Genomic DNA, 15,283 nt, shown 5'->3' with positions numbered 1-15,283 from the left:
AACGAAAGCAAAGACACCCCCTTAAAAAATAGTGATTTCACAGTTTAATCTTTGGATAAAATAATACACGAAATATATTTTATTTACATGAAGATCTGTATTCCATTTAAAATTTTTGGATATAGAATAATAACAAACCGTATATGAATTGCCAACGTTTGACCTCTGCTATATCTCAATCCAGTGCACTCAGTAATGCTTTCAATTTGGTTCTCAGGGACTCATTATGAAAAAATGAAGATAACGAACAGTGATCGATCCTAAAAAATCTACAAACAATCCAAATCTGTTAAACCCGGCCCTCCCCTAGCCCGGAATTCCAGAAGAAGGACCAGCTGCCATGGAAGAGTAAGCAATCCATTTCGACCGGTCACACCTGCCGTGAGCCCCAAGTATTGATCAGGTAGATGGAATATTCCATAGAAAAATTTAGTATAAAAGCAAAGGCCTAACAATTAAGATTAAAAACCTGAGCCAAATTAAAACCCAGTGATAGGTTATATTTGCTAACAAGATCATTATAACGAACAAGAATGTACAAAATATTGACTTTAAACGAGGTTGTTGAATTCCGTGTAACATCAACTAATCTGTCAGTAGCCTGCCTCAGTTTAAATAATTGTACTCAGAAATGCTCTTGAATATCAAATAAAATGGGAGTTGTAAACCCCACATGCAGGTAATAGCGGAACATTATTACATGAATAAAGAGAGTTGACGATGGAAAACCTGAAATCATCTCTTTTATCATGCAATTTAATTGTTAGTTTGCCCATATAGTCATTGTCGGTAAAATATCCTTGTATGAAACAGATAAGACAGACTCTGTAGTACCTTTTATTTCGAGTTCATATGGAATACATCTAGTCGACACATGAATGGAATTAACTATTATGAATTGACAAAACGTTCTCAGTATATCTGAATGTCGAGTTAAAGGCCACAGGAAGTGTTTTCTTTTTCTCATGAAGATTGATTGATTGTATGTTGTTTTACGTCCCATCACATTCGTGAATTTTCACTCATATTGAGACGTAACCATATAACAGTGAAGGGCTTTAAATTGAAACCTACGGCTCAGGGTCATTGAGTAGTGAGGGATCTTTATCGTTCCAGCGCCTGTCGTGTCTTCGGTTTTTAAGGTATTATCAGAAAGACCCTTAACTTACCCTTCGAGTGCCGGGTGCTTGGCGAAGGAACAGTTCACTACCTATGTTTTTCTCATCTAGAAGTTTTTGAATAAATTCTGCTTCATAGGAATATAAAAACTGGTTGGCTAATAAAGGAGCACAGTTAGTCTCAATCAGAATTCCAACAGTTTGTTGGAAGACCTGGTCTCAAAAGACTATATAAATGCTGTCAATGAGGAACTCCAGCGTCCTTTCAATATAAACTTCAGGATACATATATGAAGAATTAGGGTGATTTTAAACATGATGACCAATCAGGAGATATGAAACTTTCCTAGTTTAAATTTTTATTGAAGAAGCTGTTGTCTATGACATCAAATTGAAAAGCCTAGTTTTTTTTTAAAATTTATCATCAAAAATGATTATATAAAGTGTAGAAAAGTCGTACGTTCTAATTTTATATACTTTGAATAGTTTGGGGATTTTAAATTTCTTTGAAAATCCATATCTGATTTACACCACTTCTAGAATATTCTGTAGCACAGTACGTCTGAAATTTCTCCTAGAAACCTAAGAAACCTTTCTTAGTTAAAATGTTTGTGAGGAATAAAGATAGGGGGTTGGTAGAGCCATTGCTGGACCATGCAATATATCTTTGTTTGAAAGGATTTTTATGACGTTTAGGAATGAAGTATACGTATGGTAGATCGAACTCACCTTGGTTGACTGGGATGTTAAAAATATTAAAGACTGAAATGTGATTTTGAAGAATTTCGTCCTTAGAAAGTGAACTGTCAGTATAAGCTAGATTTTCAGACAGTTACATAAATGGACTTTTCAAACAGACACAATATTGATACAGGCCATGTCTGCTGGAACCATAACATATTGTTCTTTCTAATTCTTTTTCCAACTCCGATTTAGCGAAAACGGAATTATATATGGTTTGCATGTTATCTTTTATCTTTCTAACATGATTCTTTAATATATTTCTAAAACAACTACTGTGGAATCATTTTAATTCGTGGGGGTCAATGTTCGTGGGCAAGCAGAATTTTACTTGTTCGTGGGGACGTTATTTCGTGGTTACTAGTTTTTACGGTAGATTCAATATGTTTAGAAAATAAACGTTCGTGGGGATGTAAATTCGTGGGTAAGTGTGACCCACGAAATCCACAAACATTGGTCCCCCACGAACAATGATGATTCCACAGTAATCCATTCTAACAAAGTGTTCAGGTCTTCTCATTCATATTTAGCCCAATCTGACATAATCTTCGACAGAATTCATAATAGAAATGAAGTTCTGTTGCCAATTCAAAGATCGGGCTCGATCCGGTATTTAGGACCTTTTTAAGCAATATAAACTGCATTTTTTGAGAATTTTATTTTGCTGTTAAAATGTGCTGTTATGGTAAATCTGTATGTAATTTAATCCTTTATGATCAATTAGACTAAAATAAAGTAGTAATTTTTTTTTAAGTATATAGTATTATATTTTTGGTACAGGACGACAATAATGTAATTTCCCTTCAATCAAAGTTTATAAATAGTTCTTTTTTCGCAAATATGAACGACAGAAGTTTAAAAACGTTCTTTTTATGTCATTGAAAAAGTTATTGGCAATATCGCAACAAAAATTTCCGACATCAAAGTTGCAGCTCATATTGCTTTAAGATTATTGTTTTAGGTCGTCATTTTTCAACATCGGTAATTTCATGTCCGGCGGGACTGTAGTTGAAAGAAGAAGAGCAAGAATACTTAAAGAGGATTTTGTTTTGAATGTTCAATATCTAGGTACTATAACGTTTGTGTTAAGAAAGACTCATGACTTAAACTTGCAAACACCAAATAATAAAGGAAGGAATGTTAACTTCTTATTTTTAAAGTCTTAATTCCTGATAGCTCATCACTTTCTGTACAGAAAGCTAGCACCTTACCAATCAAATAATCGATGTGATTAACAGTTGATTAACTAGTATCACTTACTCATTAATGTTTGATCATGCATTAAAATAATTCTTGGATGAAAAATAGCTTGATGCTTCTAATACTTTTAAAGTAATTAATCTCTAAATATGGAAAAAATGTAAGAAATAACATAATAATAAACATAATAGGATGATAAAATAAAATTTCAAATGTTGGAATTCTTTTTTTTTTTTTTTTTTTTTTTGCTTTTAATTTTACTTTTCAGGTAGATATACATTGCACACATGATAAGTAGGACAAGTCATGAATTGTTTATGTTCATTTATGTTAATTATACAGATTATCAATCACCTAGTCAAAGAGTTCGCGCATTACACTCTCTCTCACATGGGATACATTAGGTAGTTGTTTTTTTTTTCATGAATAATAATGGGAATAATGTTTTTAATGACAATAATCTATAAGAAATCGTACATAATGAAATTTATAATACTTTTTATCCTGATCGCTTTTTGCACTTTGTTATGCTGCTCTGTATGTTATACCATAGCAGGGGAACTTATTAAAAACGAATAGGAAATTAATTTCATTCGATAAAGATCTCATTCGTAAACTCAACTGTTCAAATAACTAGAACATTTCTATTAAATTCTTCAATTCAATCAAAATACAATGTATCTTTTATCTTGTCTTTGGTTAACATGTTTATGGGATTGCAAAATTAAAAACAAATGAATAAGAATTTACTACATTATTTGATGATAAAATTTCACAAGTTCCGAAGAAAGGGACATGTAAATTAGGTGAAAATTGATAGATTTCTTTTTAAATTATTTTCTTCACCCTCTTTGATACATAATATAGGGCTATCAGAGTATATAGGTAAATAAAACATATCGGTTGTCCCATCCTATACCACTACGTATTTATTATATCATCACAAAACAGGCACACTAGGTATCAGTTCATTTTCCTTGTGGCATTTGATGAGGGGTTGCTCCTGCTAGTTTAGTTATAACAAACGGCTCCTGTGTGCTGTAAATAAAGGACATGAATGAAAAAGCGAAAATAGGAAACATTGATCAATCTCGTAAATTCTGTAAACAATGATCAATCTCGTAAATTCTGTAAACAACACGGTGAATAGGGCCACAAAAACTGTAAAATGTAAATTGTAGAATTATATGCATTAACAGTAAGGTATTACAGCCACAACGATTGGCATATTAATATCCCTTGGACACGATCAATTGTTACATTACTAAGTCTTTTCTGAAAAAGAACAGTGCTCAAAATAAGAAAATATGACTTATATTTATGATGTTCACAAGTGACGAATTTGTTTTTTTACAATAATATATTTATCAATTCATTGTCTTTTGAAATTCCCAATGTAAATTTCAGTTTTTACATAATAATATATGAACCTTCCTATTTTACTTTTTTAAAAAAAAAATTTCCATTTGTTATACTTTTTTCTTCAAAGAAGTGAAGTATCATTAATTTCCATAATATGATTGTCGACTTTTTGGAATCTATGACAAAAAAATATACATATACTATTCTGGACAGAAATTTTCAACATTCAAGAGTGGAGTCAGGTCTTCATAATTATAGCAGTCTGGTGGCAATTTTTGATCATGACCAGTTATTTTTCAATAATTCAAATAGTTCTATATATATAGGGAAAGCAATTTCATGGTTATCTTTAGTTTCACACAAGACAAAAACTCGATAAGGCATGATAGAGCCACTTGTAAGTTTACGAAAATTTTACTTTTCAATATAAGTTTTTGGAACACGTATGCTGATATGCTGTGTATAATGTTCTAGGGTTTTCTTAGTCAATATATCTGATGTTTTGTTTGTAAATACTTATTATGTTTCAATATACAGTAAAACACGCTATAACCACGCTTATAAAGTGCTAGGGGCAGTTTAATTTGCTTCGTTATAACGTAATTCGTTATTTCCCTTAAGTTCACAATATATTTTAAAGCCACCGGGAATAAAAATCACTTCACTGTAAGCTCCAATTCATTATAAGCATGTTCTCTATAAGCGTGTTTACTGTGTATGGAATATGTAATAAAAAAACGTATTACAGATTGGATCAAATGCAATATTAAAAATCTTATGGATTTTAATGATTTAAAAATTAAGAGACATCTTTGCATTTTTGTAGCAACGTAAAAAAAAGTAGAAATGTTATGATATATAAAGCTTTATAAAATCTAATAACATGAATAAACCATATCTCATGTCTATTAGGTCATCTACAAAATTACTTTGTTAAAACATTCTGATTCTATATATAAAAACACTCTTAATTTGATATTAGAAAGATGTTGGAATTCTTATTGATAATATCTATCTAGTCTTTGGAGATCAGGTCTTCAAACAATATGTTACAATATTGCAATGAGCACTAATTGTGCTCCTTTATAAGCCGACCTGTTTTTAATAGCTCACTTGAGCCGAAGGCTCAAGAGAGCTTTTTTGATCAAAATTTGTCCGTTGTCTGTCGTTGCCGTTGTCGTCGTAAAATTTTCAAAATTTCATCTTCTTCTCCAGAACCACTTGGCCAATTTCAACCAAACTTGCCACAAAGCATTCTTGGGTAAAGGGGATTCAAGTTTGTTCACAGAAAGTGCCACACCCTCTTACAAGGGGAAATAATTATTCATTCGTGAAAATTTTGAGGCATCATTTAAAATCCTTCTTCTCAAGAACCACTGGGCCAGAAAAAATAAAACTTATGCGAGAGCTTCTTTACAAACTGTAGATTCAATTTTGTACATATCATGACCCATCGGGGTAGGGAGGGGCCACAAAATGGGATCAGATATTTAAATAGGAATATATAGGAAATGTCTTTTAAAAATCTTCTTTTTAAGAACAGCCAAGCAATTATTAGTCATTTAATGAAGAAGCATCCTCGGGTAGTGTAGATTCAAATTTGTACAAATCATGAGCCCCGGGGGTGGGGCAGGGCCACAACAGAAGGTCAAAGTTCTACAAAGGAATATATAGGGAAAATATTTTAAAATATTCTTCTCAAGAACAGCAAAGCCGTTATTAGTCATATTTATAAAGAAGCATCCTCAGGTAGTGTAGATCCAAGTTTGTACAAATGACCCCAGAGCGTAGGGCGGGGCCACAACAGGGTGTCAAAGTTTTACATAGGAATATATAGGAAATATCTTTAAAAAATCTTCTTCTCAAGAACAGCAAAGCCATTATTAGTCATATTGATATAGAAGTATCCTCGGATAGTGTAGTTTCAAGATTGTTCAACTCATGACCCCCAGGGGTTGCATGGGGGCACAATAGGAGACCAAAGTTTTACAAAAAATATATTGGAAATATCTTCTTCTCAAGAACAGCAAAGCCCTGATCAGTCATATTTATATGGAATCATCCTCAGGTAGAGTAGATTGAAATTTGTTAAAATCATAATCCCTGGGTATAGGGTGGGACAGAAACGGGGGATCAACGTTTAACATAGAAAAATGTTTAAAAATCTTTTCTCCAGGAATAGCAAAGCCATATTTAGAGGGAAGCGTCTGCAGGTAGTGTACATTCAGATTTGATTAAATCATGACCCCCAGGAGTATAAATATGATCAGTGTTTAAACCGAGGCAAGCTTCTGACAAATAATTTGATGTTTCAAGGATTCAACAATTCATGTTTAGAGTCATTTTTTCGAAAATTCTACGGTCATTATTATGACGTTCTTTTAGATACAGACTATCCTTGGGTCGTATTTTGACCGAAATGATTCAAGGCATGTATTAGGTTATTGTTTTTATTTGACTACAGTGTACTAGGTCTACCTTATGAATACATAGGTCTCACGGCGGGTGTGCCCGGTCGACAGGGGATGCTTAACCCTCCTAGGCACCGGATCCCAACTCTGTTGTGTCCAGGAGTCCGTGTGTTTGCCCTGTTTATGATTTGTTCTGTCTCCTAGATCTATGAGATTGATCACTGTTCGTTATCTTCACCTTTTACATTCTATGGTTTTAGTATAGTTATCGGACTGATTTTTTTTTATTCAACCCCTTTCAGAATTACTATTAAAGAAAAAAATTGATTCCATATCCCTAAAAAAATTCTACTGTAAAATTCCATATTTTCATAGGGTCAAAATGTGGTTTCAGGAAAAAAAATGTCGTTTGGCGGGGATTTGATTTCGTGGTATAAGAAATGTACTGATACTGTACATTGTCTTCTTAATTTTTTTATGTGGAAGATATATATTCGTAGTTCACTTCTTACGACGAAAACAACGTAAATTATCCCCCCAACCCCACCCCCCCCACCCCCCAGATTATTGATTTCACATTTATTTATGGCAAATCTGATAGGATTACTTACACTGGTTTTGGTTTCACTAACGTTCTTCTGGTTTGTAGATTCTCTTCCCTTTGGAGTCCTAACTTTTGGAGGTGTAAGCGAAGCATCTGATGTTTTATCAAATTTCTATTAAGTAAAGCACTCAGGTGAATAACCAAAGGTGTTCGCAGCAAATTGAAGGAATTACTAGGAGCTCATATTTGAAAATTTAATTCATAAGTATTTTTAAACAAATTATCAAAAATCAAGCAGTACATGATGATAACAAGAAACAAATTACCTTGCTATAATATCCTTACGTATACATTCTTGAACTGTCCCGCAGCTTCTTGAAACTGGTAAGAAAACAAATAATACGTATGAAAGAATGCATTAATATCAATTTTCATTTTTACATTTTTACATTAACAACAAACTATAGAGTTTGAAATCTGTGATTCTGTGCTCTAATACGCTCAATTTTGTAAACCTTCAGAGCCTTTAAATAACGATTATTACCTTAAATGTGGATTTCTTTGAAATAACTTAATTATTGAACAAAAATCTAATATATATATATATATATATATATATATATATATATATATATATATATATATATATATATATATATGCTGTAAAAATCATGACCACCATCAATAATATTCTCATTTTATTTTTTTGAAGACCTGCCCCTTCTTAGGGACAAATGAAAAAAAAATTATACTGAGGAAAGAAGAAACGATCGCTTAATTAAAGCCCTATGATAATTTTATGACATATAATATAATATAATATAATATAATATAATATAATATAATATAATATAATATAATATAATATAATATAATATAATATAATATAATATAATATAATATAATATCAATCTAACGTGAGAAAATCAAGTCTGTCATTTAGGTGTATTACTTTTGGATACAAGTATTACGTGTTTACGTGCTTTAGCTTTTTGTTCTCTCTCTCTCTCTCTCTCTCTCTCTCTCTCTCTCTCTCTGGTGAATTCTAAATGCCTTATTATTATTTCCAGTTGTTGACTCTGCTCATTAACTGTATTGTTTATGTATTGTTTATATGGACTTTTGACAATGTTCACTGTTCGTAAGCTTTACATTTTATTTTCAAATAACAGTCAATTATTAGTAATTAAGAACGTAACTTTTAAAATTAAACGCATTTAAAAAAAATAATCTTTCAATTCTCAATGAAACATACCTTTAGAATTATGTCTCCTATTCCATAACACAGGAAATGAACGTTTAAAATTTACCCTGAAAAAAGATAAAATCACAATTTAAGAATTAACGTAAAATAACAATGAAAGTAATGTTCACATTTTTATATTACCTATAATACTTTTGATATACCAATCCTTAATTTGAAACGTCAGAATTTATTTTTCTTGGTTATATTAGAGAGTATATTGATAAGGTATATGAATACTTTTTTGAGACATGGTTTTTACAAAGGGTAAAACATTCTTTGATTTTTTTTTTAATGAACTCACGTAGGAAATCTGCATATCCGACATTGTCCTGCTACAAGGAACAGAATAAAATATTTTACTTTTCCAAAACAGTGTTGTCGAAACATTCATTTTTGATTGAAAGTTCCACTTTAAATATTGAATACTTCTCTTATGGAAAATGAACTTAGAAGCGTTTGGGGCATGTACATGCAAATAGCAAAACAGCACCATATAAATGCTAATTTCTGTTGTTCATTTTTTTAATGTTATCTTGATTTTAAATTGCAGTTTTCCTATAGCATTTTATATAAATGTCATTTTATTGTCTATTTTAAAGTGTGAAAAATCAATTTTCCTCAGAATAATTGTAATATTGATTAATGTCGATTTTTTGTGTTACTATAAATAAATTATCTTACCTGCGGAGCAGCATATTCTGGGGGAACAGAAATCCACACAAAGAGTCACAATAAAGAGGATCAAAAACTTCATTTTTCTGGTTCCTGTAAGATTTTTGTCCGAATTATTGCCTTTTTTGTTTTATTTACACAGACAGTTGTCCTTGTCCTATTTAAGCGAAGACATAGAGCGTGGGCCGTTTGACTGTCTAATCTACTGAGATTAATCATCATAGATCAACCATTTAGTTTGATTACTTTATTTATAACTAAAAACAGATTAAATTTATTCAGTATTTGAAATTTTATTTAGTTTTCTGTCATGCCTTAAATTTATGCATGAAAGGATAAAGAAAAGTCGCGGAATACCTTGGGATCTGAAAGATTTTGTATGGTCTAGCACGGTTTAATACGTGTAATTGCTTTTGAAAACTATCAATTAACACCATTCTTTGCTTGAGAAAAGTTAAGGATTCTTTCTATTATTATACACAAAGTTCATGTACCGTTTTTCTATTCATGTTTAGCATTATCTTTTACTTTGGTTTTCGTAATTACATTTATGTATTTCCTTCTCGAAATATTATCTTTTTTTTTAAAGTAGACATTTACGTCAAATATAGTTTAACCTTTACATAGAAAAGATGAAGCAAGTTGATGAAATGATAATAATAATAGTCTTCGTAATTGCTGGCTAGATATTTCAGTTCTGTTGTCAGATAATTATATATGAGTTATGGCGAAAAGTAAATATGTTCCTAATCATGTCATGCTTCAGGAACCAAAAACACATGGACCAGTAATTACTTTCCAAAAGATTAAGAACATCTGAATTGGACTGTATTTAATTAATAGTCTTGCTTTCTATAATTTATTGAGTATTCAGTAGAAGGAGAGGAGTACTTAATTATAATTTGTTCTCCTAAATTGAGAAGATAAAAAGGAAATGAAGAAAAAGAGAAGGGGGGATAAATGTGGATGTTAGAGAAAAACAGCTTCCCAGTATATTGTCTAAAAACTGCAGCATATGTTTTAGACAAACAAAAGTTAACAAACTTTTTCTTAAAAATTGTCTTGTGTCCGAAATAGATTTTTCGTTTAAAATCCCTATAAAATTTATGACAATACTGTGACATACATTGAATTTTAGAGATTTCAATTTCATGATTTTTTTTTTTTTGTAAAACCCCAAAACCTTGTTCTTTATTCATAATCTACAAGTGGAACCGGATAAGTTTATGGCACTCTTTTGTATTTTGGATTGTAATGGTTTTATCATTCAATTTAATGGAGACCATTTTAGAGACATCTCTAACATACACATGTATATCCATTTGAACTAGAAATAAAAGACACCTCAGAGTCTGACATTTCTGTTTCATATTTGGATATTTTATTAGAAAAAGACATTTACGGTAAACTTACAGCAAAACTTAATAATTACATCAGCTTTTCTATCGTCGACGTCCCTGTATATACCATTATCATCTGCAGATGGCATGTTAGAGCATGTTATATGTACAAGCACTTTCTAAAACAAGGCAAGCTATTGACAAATAAGTAGGTGTTGTAAGGATAACAATAGTTTCGTGCAAAGTTAACATTTCACAAATCCTATGGTCTATGCCATGACCTGTTAGCAAAAACAATCTATCCTTAAGCAGAATGTTGACGCTCTTCATACAATTTGTTAGGCCATTATTTTCATATTGAATTGCCTACGGATTTTTAACCAATCATGACCACCCCCAGGCGGGATGCTTACTCCTCTTACTCCTCCATGGCACCTGATCTTACCTCTACTGTTTTTAGAGGTTTGTGTTTGCTCTGCTCTCAATTTGTTTTGTTTTTTCCAGTGGACTTTTGAGCTTTATCGCTGTTCATTATCTTTATATTTAATCAACAGGAGATGCTTACTCCTCTAAGCGACCTGATCCCACCTCTGGAATTTCAGGAGGTCCGTATTTTATGCCTTCTTCACAGATTTGTAATGTTTGTTGATTTTTTGAGATCGATCACTGTTCGTTATATTCACCTTTTTCACTAAAAACTTTATGCAGATGTAATATAGTGGTATTCTATCAAATATTTTAGGAAACATAACCTAACAAAATATACTTTTTATCATAATTCAGTTCTACAAGTGAATGGAATGCTTTGATGTATAATTAATATCTAATCTTATGTGTAAATACTTAAAAGTTATTTACTCTTTAACTCAGATATTTAACGAGCCAAATTAAAAGTGCATTGGAGGTGCTAAATGTATAACGATAGAGAAATAATTATCAACTCCATTGAATTTAGGAAAAGTAGACATACGGATTTAATAACAAAAGAGAAAAAAAGCCAAGATTGTGTTTTTATACAGTACATGTACATGAATGTAAGCAGAAAATAGAATAATTACATAATGATTTCCTTATAACTACACTTTTATATATATATATTTTTTTTTTTTCAAGAAATAGAAATTAACGGAAAAAATTGTAATAGCAACAAAAATCGGCATGACTATCTAAGGAAAACTCTTGAAATTGTGCATTTGTTTGAATGATATGAAGAAATCAAGTAAAAGCAGTGGACACACAGTTTACACAGAAATCTCAGATAGTGTTTCTTTTAGTGGCTGGAATGGATTGTGGTTCTTCTTTGTCTTCATTTGTGAAGTCTGCGAACAACAAAAATTTCTAATTTGGTTATCACCAAAATTTATTACAAATGCTCTAGTTTATCAAACATAAATAGTTTGACTTATTTAACAAAAGATTTAAAGCTGGCATATTGATATTTCCAATTAAAAAATAATATTTATACATGTAATCTACCAAAGACTTGTAGAGCCTCAAGTCATTTTTAATTTGTTTATCTTTAATTTGATTATTTTTTACAGCTTTACCTATTTGATTTTAATCGTAATTAAAGCCTGCAGATTTATTGATTAAATAAATCAATTTTTTTTTTCTATCTAATAATTTCTCTAAGAGAATTACTGCTCATGTTTTTGCAAATCGTTACCTTTCAATGTGAGAGAGCTTTCAAACAATAGATACTTGTACCATGGTTTAATTTTTTTTTTTTTTTTTTTTTTTAAAAAGGTCCTGTTCCGAATAAGTTTTTTTTCAACGCTAATTTGCAAAGCATTTAATTACTGAAAATTGATTCTCTATGATTCTGAATGAATGATTCGTGAATTTACATGATAATTGAAATTTTGGAAAGTTTCCACATAACAACCAATAAATATAAAAGATCTTTCCGATCACGTGCAAAAGTATGTACTGGGGAGCAAATACGGCAGCACATAGAGTACTTGGAGGTAAACTATGGGAAAGGTGAGAAATGTAAAGCACAGTCAACTTTGACAGAAATCATGCACCGTAGGTCTTTCATATAGAGTGTCAAATCACCTGGTGTGGAATTAATCTTAAATAAATAGTTTTATTATCCCGATGATCTTGCTTCATCGTTTGAACTATTTCTGCTGGTTCAGGTGTGTTTTCTCTCTTATCAAAGCAAAAAAAAAAGTGAGCTCCAGAAGTTGGAAATGGAAATTAATGTTTAAGAAAGCGTCCTTAGTTATAACTAATATTAATTGATTAACTTTTTTTCATAGGAATAGGAAACGAAAAAAAATCTTAGTTTTATTAACAGCAATGGTCAAAAGGGGACGGAGGGGTATGACCTTTAAATTTTTTTCTGTTTTTTTTTTTTTTGTTGTTTTTTTTTTTTTTTTGGTTTGTTTGTTTGTTTTTGTTTGTTTGTTTTTTGGTTTTGCTTTTAAAAGTAAATTTGAAACAAAAATGCATCAATTTGACAAGTTTTTTTCTTGTTATTTGTAAACAAATTTTGTCCGCAAAAATTGAAGTAACATCTGTGCTCCAGAACAAGATATGGAAATATAATCTATTACAAAAAAAAATAACAATAACAAAAAGAAAACAAATGTGTTACCCAAAACAGATTTTATAAAACACTTTAAAAAAAAAACAAACAAACAAACAAACAAAAAAACAAGGTACTTAAAGAATAAACAATGACCTCTTTGTTCTTATAGTGTGAAAGATACTTGGAGGTACAGGCTCAGTCAATAATAATTGTAAATACATAAATATGTGTATATCTATTCTAAATCAATGTACAAAAGTATTTAGATGTTTGGTAGAAACCTACACAGTACCTCCGGCAAAATTAAAGTTGTTCATTCAAGCAATATCACTGGACGGTCATGAACTTTCTCCATCTTGTTAGCCTTGTCCAATGGAGCAAATAAAGGGGCTAGATTGAACTTTAAATGGACCTCTCGTTTTTTAAAAGAAATTGAAGATATATATATATTTTCAAAGCAATTTCAATCAAAAAGCTATCAGATATAGACTTTGTTGAATTTTGCCAATTTGGTATTGATAATTAATCCTAATAGACGGAAATTACTATAACGAATTTATAAATAAGAGTACAGTTTTATTAAATGTATTGTACATAATATTTTTAGGTAATATGAATTTAGTTCAAGGATAAAAAATAAAAATGAAATGTTTTCACTTAAAGAAGCCAGGATAAAATATATTTTCGTGAATTTATTATACTTATTATGGATAAAGAAGATAGTAAAGAAATAAATTATACTGCGCTTTTATTTCAAACAAAGTTTAAGCATATACTGCACCTTATAATAACAATCTACTAAATTATATAGTTATAATATATAAACATAATAACATAGATGTCTGTGGTTTGTTCTATCGACCAAAAATTTCATTGCTTTGACCTCATAAAAGCTGATATCTGAAATGGTTTATAATAAACGGCTGGTTTGTATGCATGAAACTATGTCAAATATAAAGATTAATTTTAGTAAAAAGATAACATTTTATTCCTATACTGTGGAATTATATAAACTTTTATATTCATGAGGGTGTGGTCAATTTTCGTGGATTTCTAAAATTGTACTGGTTCGTGAACAAGCGATATCAGTCACATCACCTACTTATATTTTAGGAATGACTCTAATTCTTGGCCAAATTATTCGAGTATAACCTGGTTTGGGTCAGTTTACGCTTTATAATCCGCGAAGCGGATTATAAAACAGCGTAAACTGACCCAAACCAGGTTATACTCGAATAATTTGGCCAAGAATTAGAGTCATTCCTTATAATTTAATTCTAAAATCATTAAACAACTGTGGGTGTAAAATTTCGTTGCTTTTTATTAGTCCAAATTCGCCGCTCAATAATACAACCATAGTAACGGAAGTGATGGGAAGCAAGGGGAGGTAAAAACTGATACATAGTCCTAGCAGCCATGTTTTTTGTTTGCATGTGGTAAGATCCGAGTTACTGTTTCAAGCTAAAGGTACATTTATTAAATCTGGAATTTTCCATGAATCCCGAGGACTGGAAATTAGAGGACTGTATGCATACAGATGATTCAGCTGGTTGTCAGGGGGGTGTGTCCCCATACCAAACCAGGTTATACAGAAATAATTTGTGTTCCTTTTTGGATATTAACCAATCAGAGGCTAGAATACAAACAAAATTAAATTATTTTATAATAAATTCGAAGGAAAAAATAATTAAACAATATTTGTTTATAAAATATTCAAGAAAATTTTAATTAACTACCTTAACTTGTTTGCATCTCATGGGAGAACAAAGCACTCGGGTGTACTTTTCATTAAAATTATCTTTTCTTACAGCTATATCAGTGAAACAATACAGACAGTGTGAACATGGACATTGTGTCAAAAATCAGAAGCCAGATAGCCTTGAAGTAATTAGTTATTCCAATCAATGCCCATTTTTTCAATATGACTAATTATCAGATGGTCAAGACGGTGAAAAGTTCGTATTTTTCACTCTATTTGTGTTCATTACTTGTCAAATCTGAAAACTGATAGGAAAGGTACATAAACAAAAAGATTTGAAGGATGATATATTCTGTTGTGAAGAGTTGTCTAACAAATGGTACATTCTTACTTCTTATCAACAAAAGTAAAAAT

The 15,283-nt window shown here is 30.8% G+C and overlaps 1 protein-coding gene across 1 annotated transcript; it reads right to left on the bottom strand.

Annotated features, from left to right (window-relative positions):
- Positions 1-3,970: 3,970 nt before the first annotated feature.
- LOC133200950 (uncharacterized) lies at positions 3,971-9,430 on the bottom strand. Its single transcript, XM_061336763.1, has 6 exons — positions 9,304-9,430; positions 8,924-8,954; positions 8,632-8,687; positions 7,703-7,757; positions 7,444-7,548; positions 3,971-4,097 (listed from the first exon to the last, which is right to left on the bottom strand). The coding sequence occupies exons 1-6, from the start codon at positions 9,374-9,376 to the stop codon at positions 4,028-4,030; spliced, it is 390 nt and encodes a 129-aa protein (XP_061192747.1). The 5' UTR covers positions 9,377-9,430; the 3' UTR covers positions 3,971-4,027.
- Between the last annotated feature and the right edge of the window lie 5,853 nt (positions 9,431-15,283).

Source organism: Saccostrea echinata, unplaced genomic scaffold, assembly GCF_033153115.1.
Source record: "Saccostrea echinata isolate AGI-Se365-2 ecotype Australia unplaced genomic scaffold, CSIRO_AGI_Sech_v1 ptg000041l, whole genome shotgun sequence".
Classification (NCBI taxonomy): domain Eukaryota; kingdom Metazoa; phylum Mollusca; class Bivalvia; order Ostreida; family Ostreidae; genus Saccostrea; species Saccostrea echinata.
The sequence above is the reverse complement of the archived record's forward strand: the minus strand, read 5'-3'. Positions and strand labels throughout refer to the sequence as shown.

Bases quoted from the DNA above. Each gene is read 5' to 3' on its own strand.
- LOC133200950 (XM_061336763.1), bottom strand. From the start codon at position 9,376: ATGAAGTTTTTGATCCTCTTTATTGTGACTCTTTGTGTGGATTTCTGT. The intron at 7,549-7,702 runs GTAATTTGTTTC...TTTACTTAATAG, and splicing joins CGTAAGGATATTATAGCAAG to AAATTTGATAAAACATCAGA. The intron at 4,098-7,443 runs GTAAGTAATCCT...CTTTATTTACAG, and splicing joins TTAGTGAAACCAAAACCAGT to CACACAGGAGCCGTTTGTTA.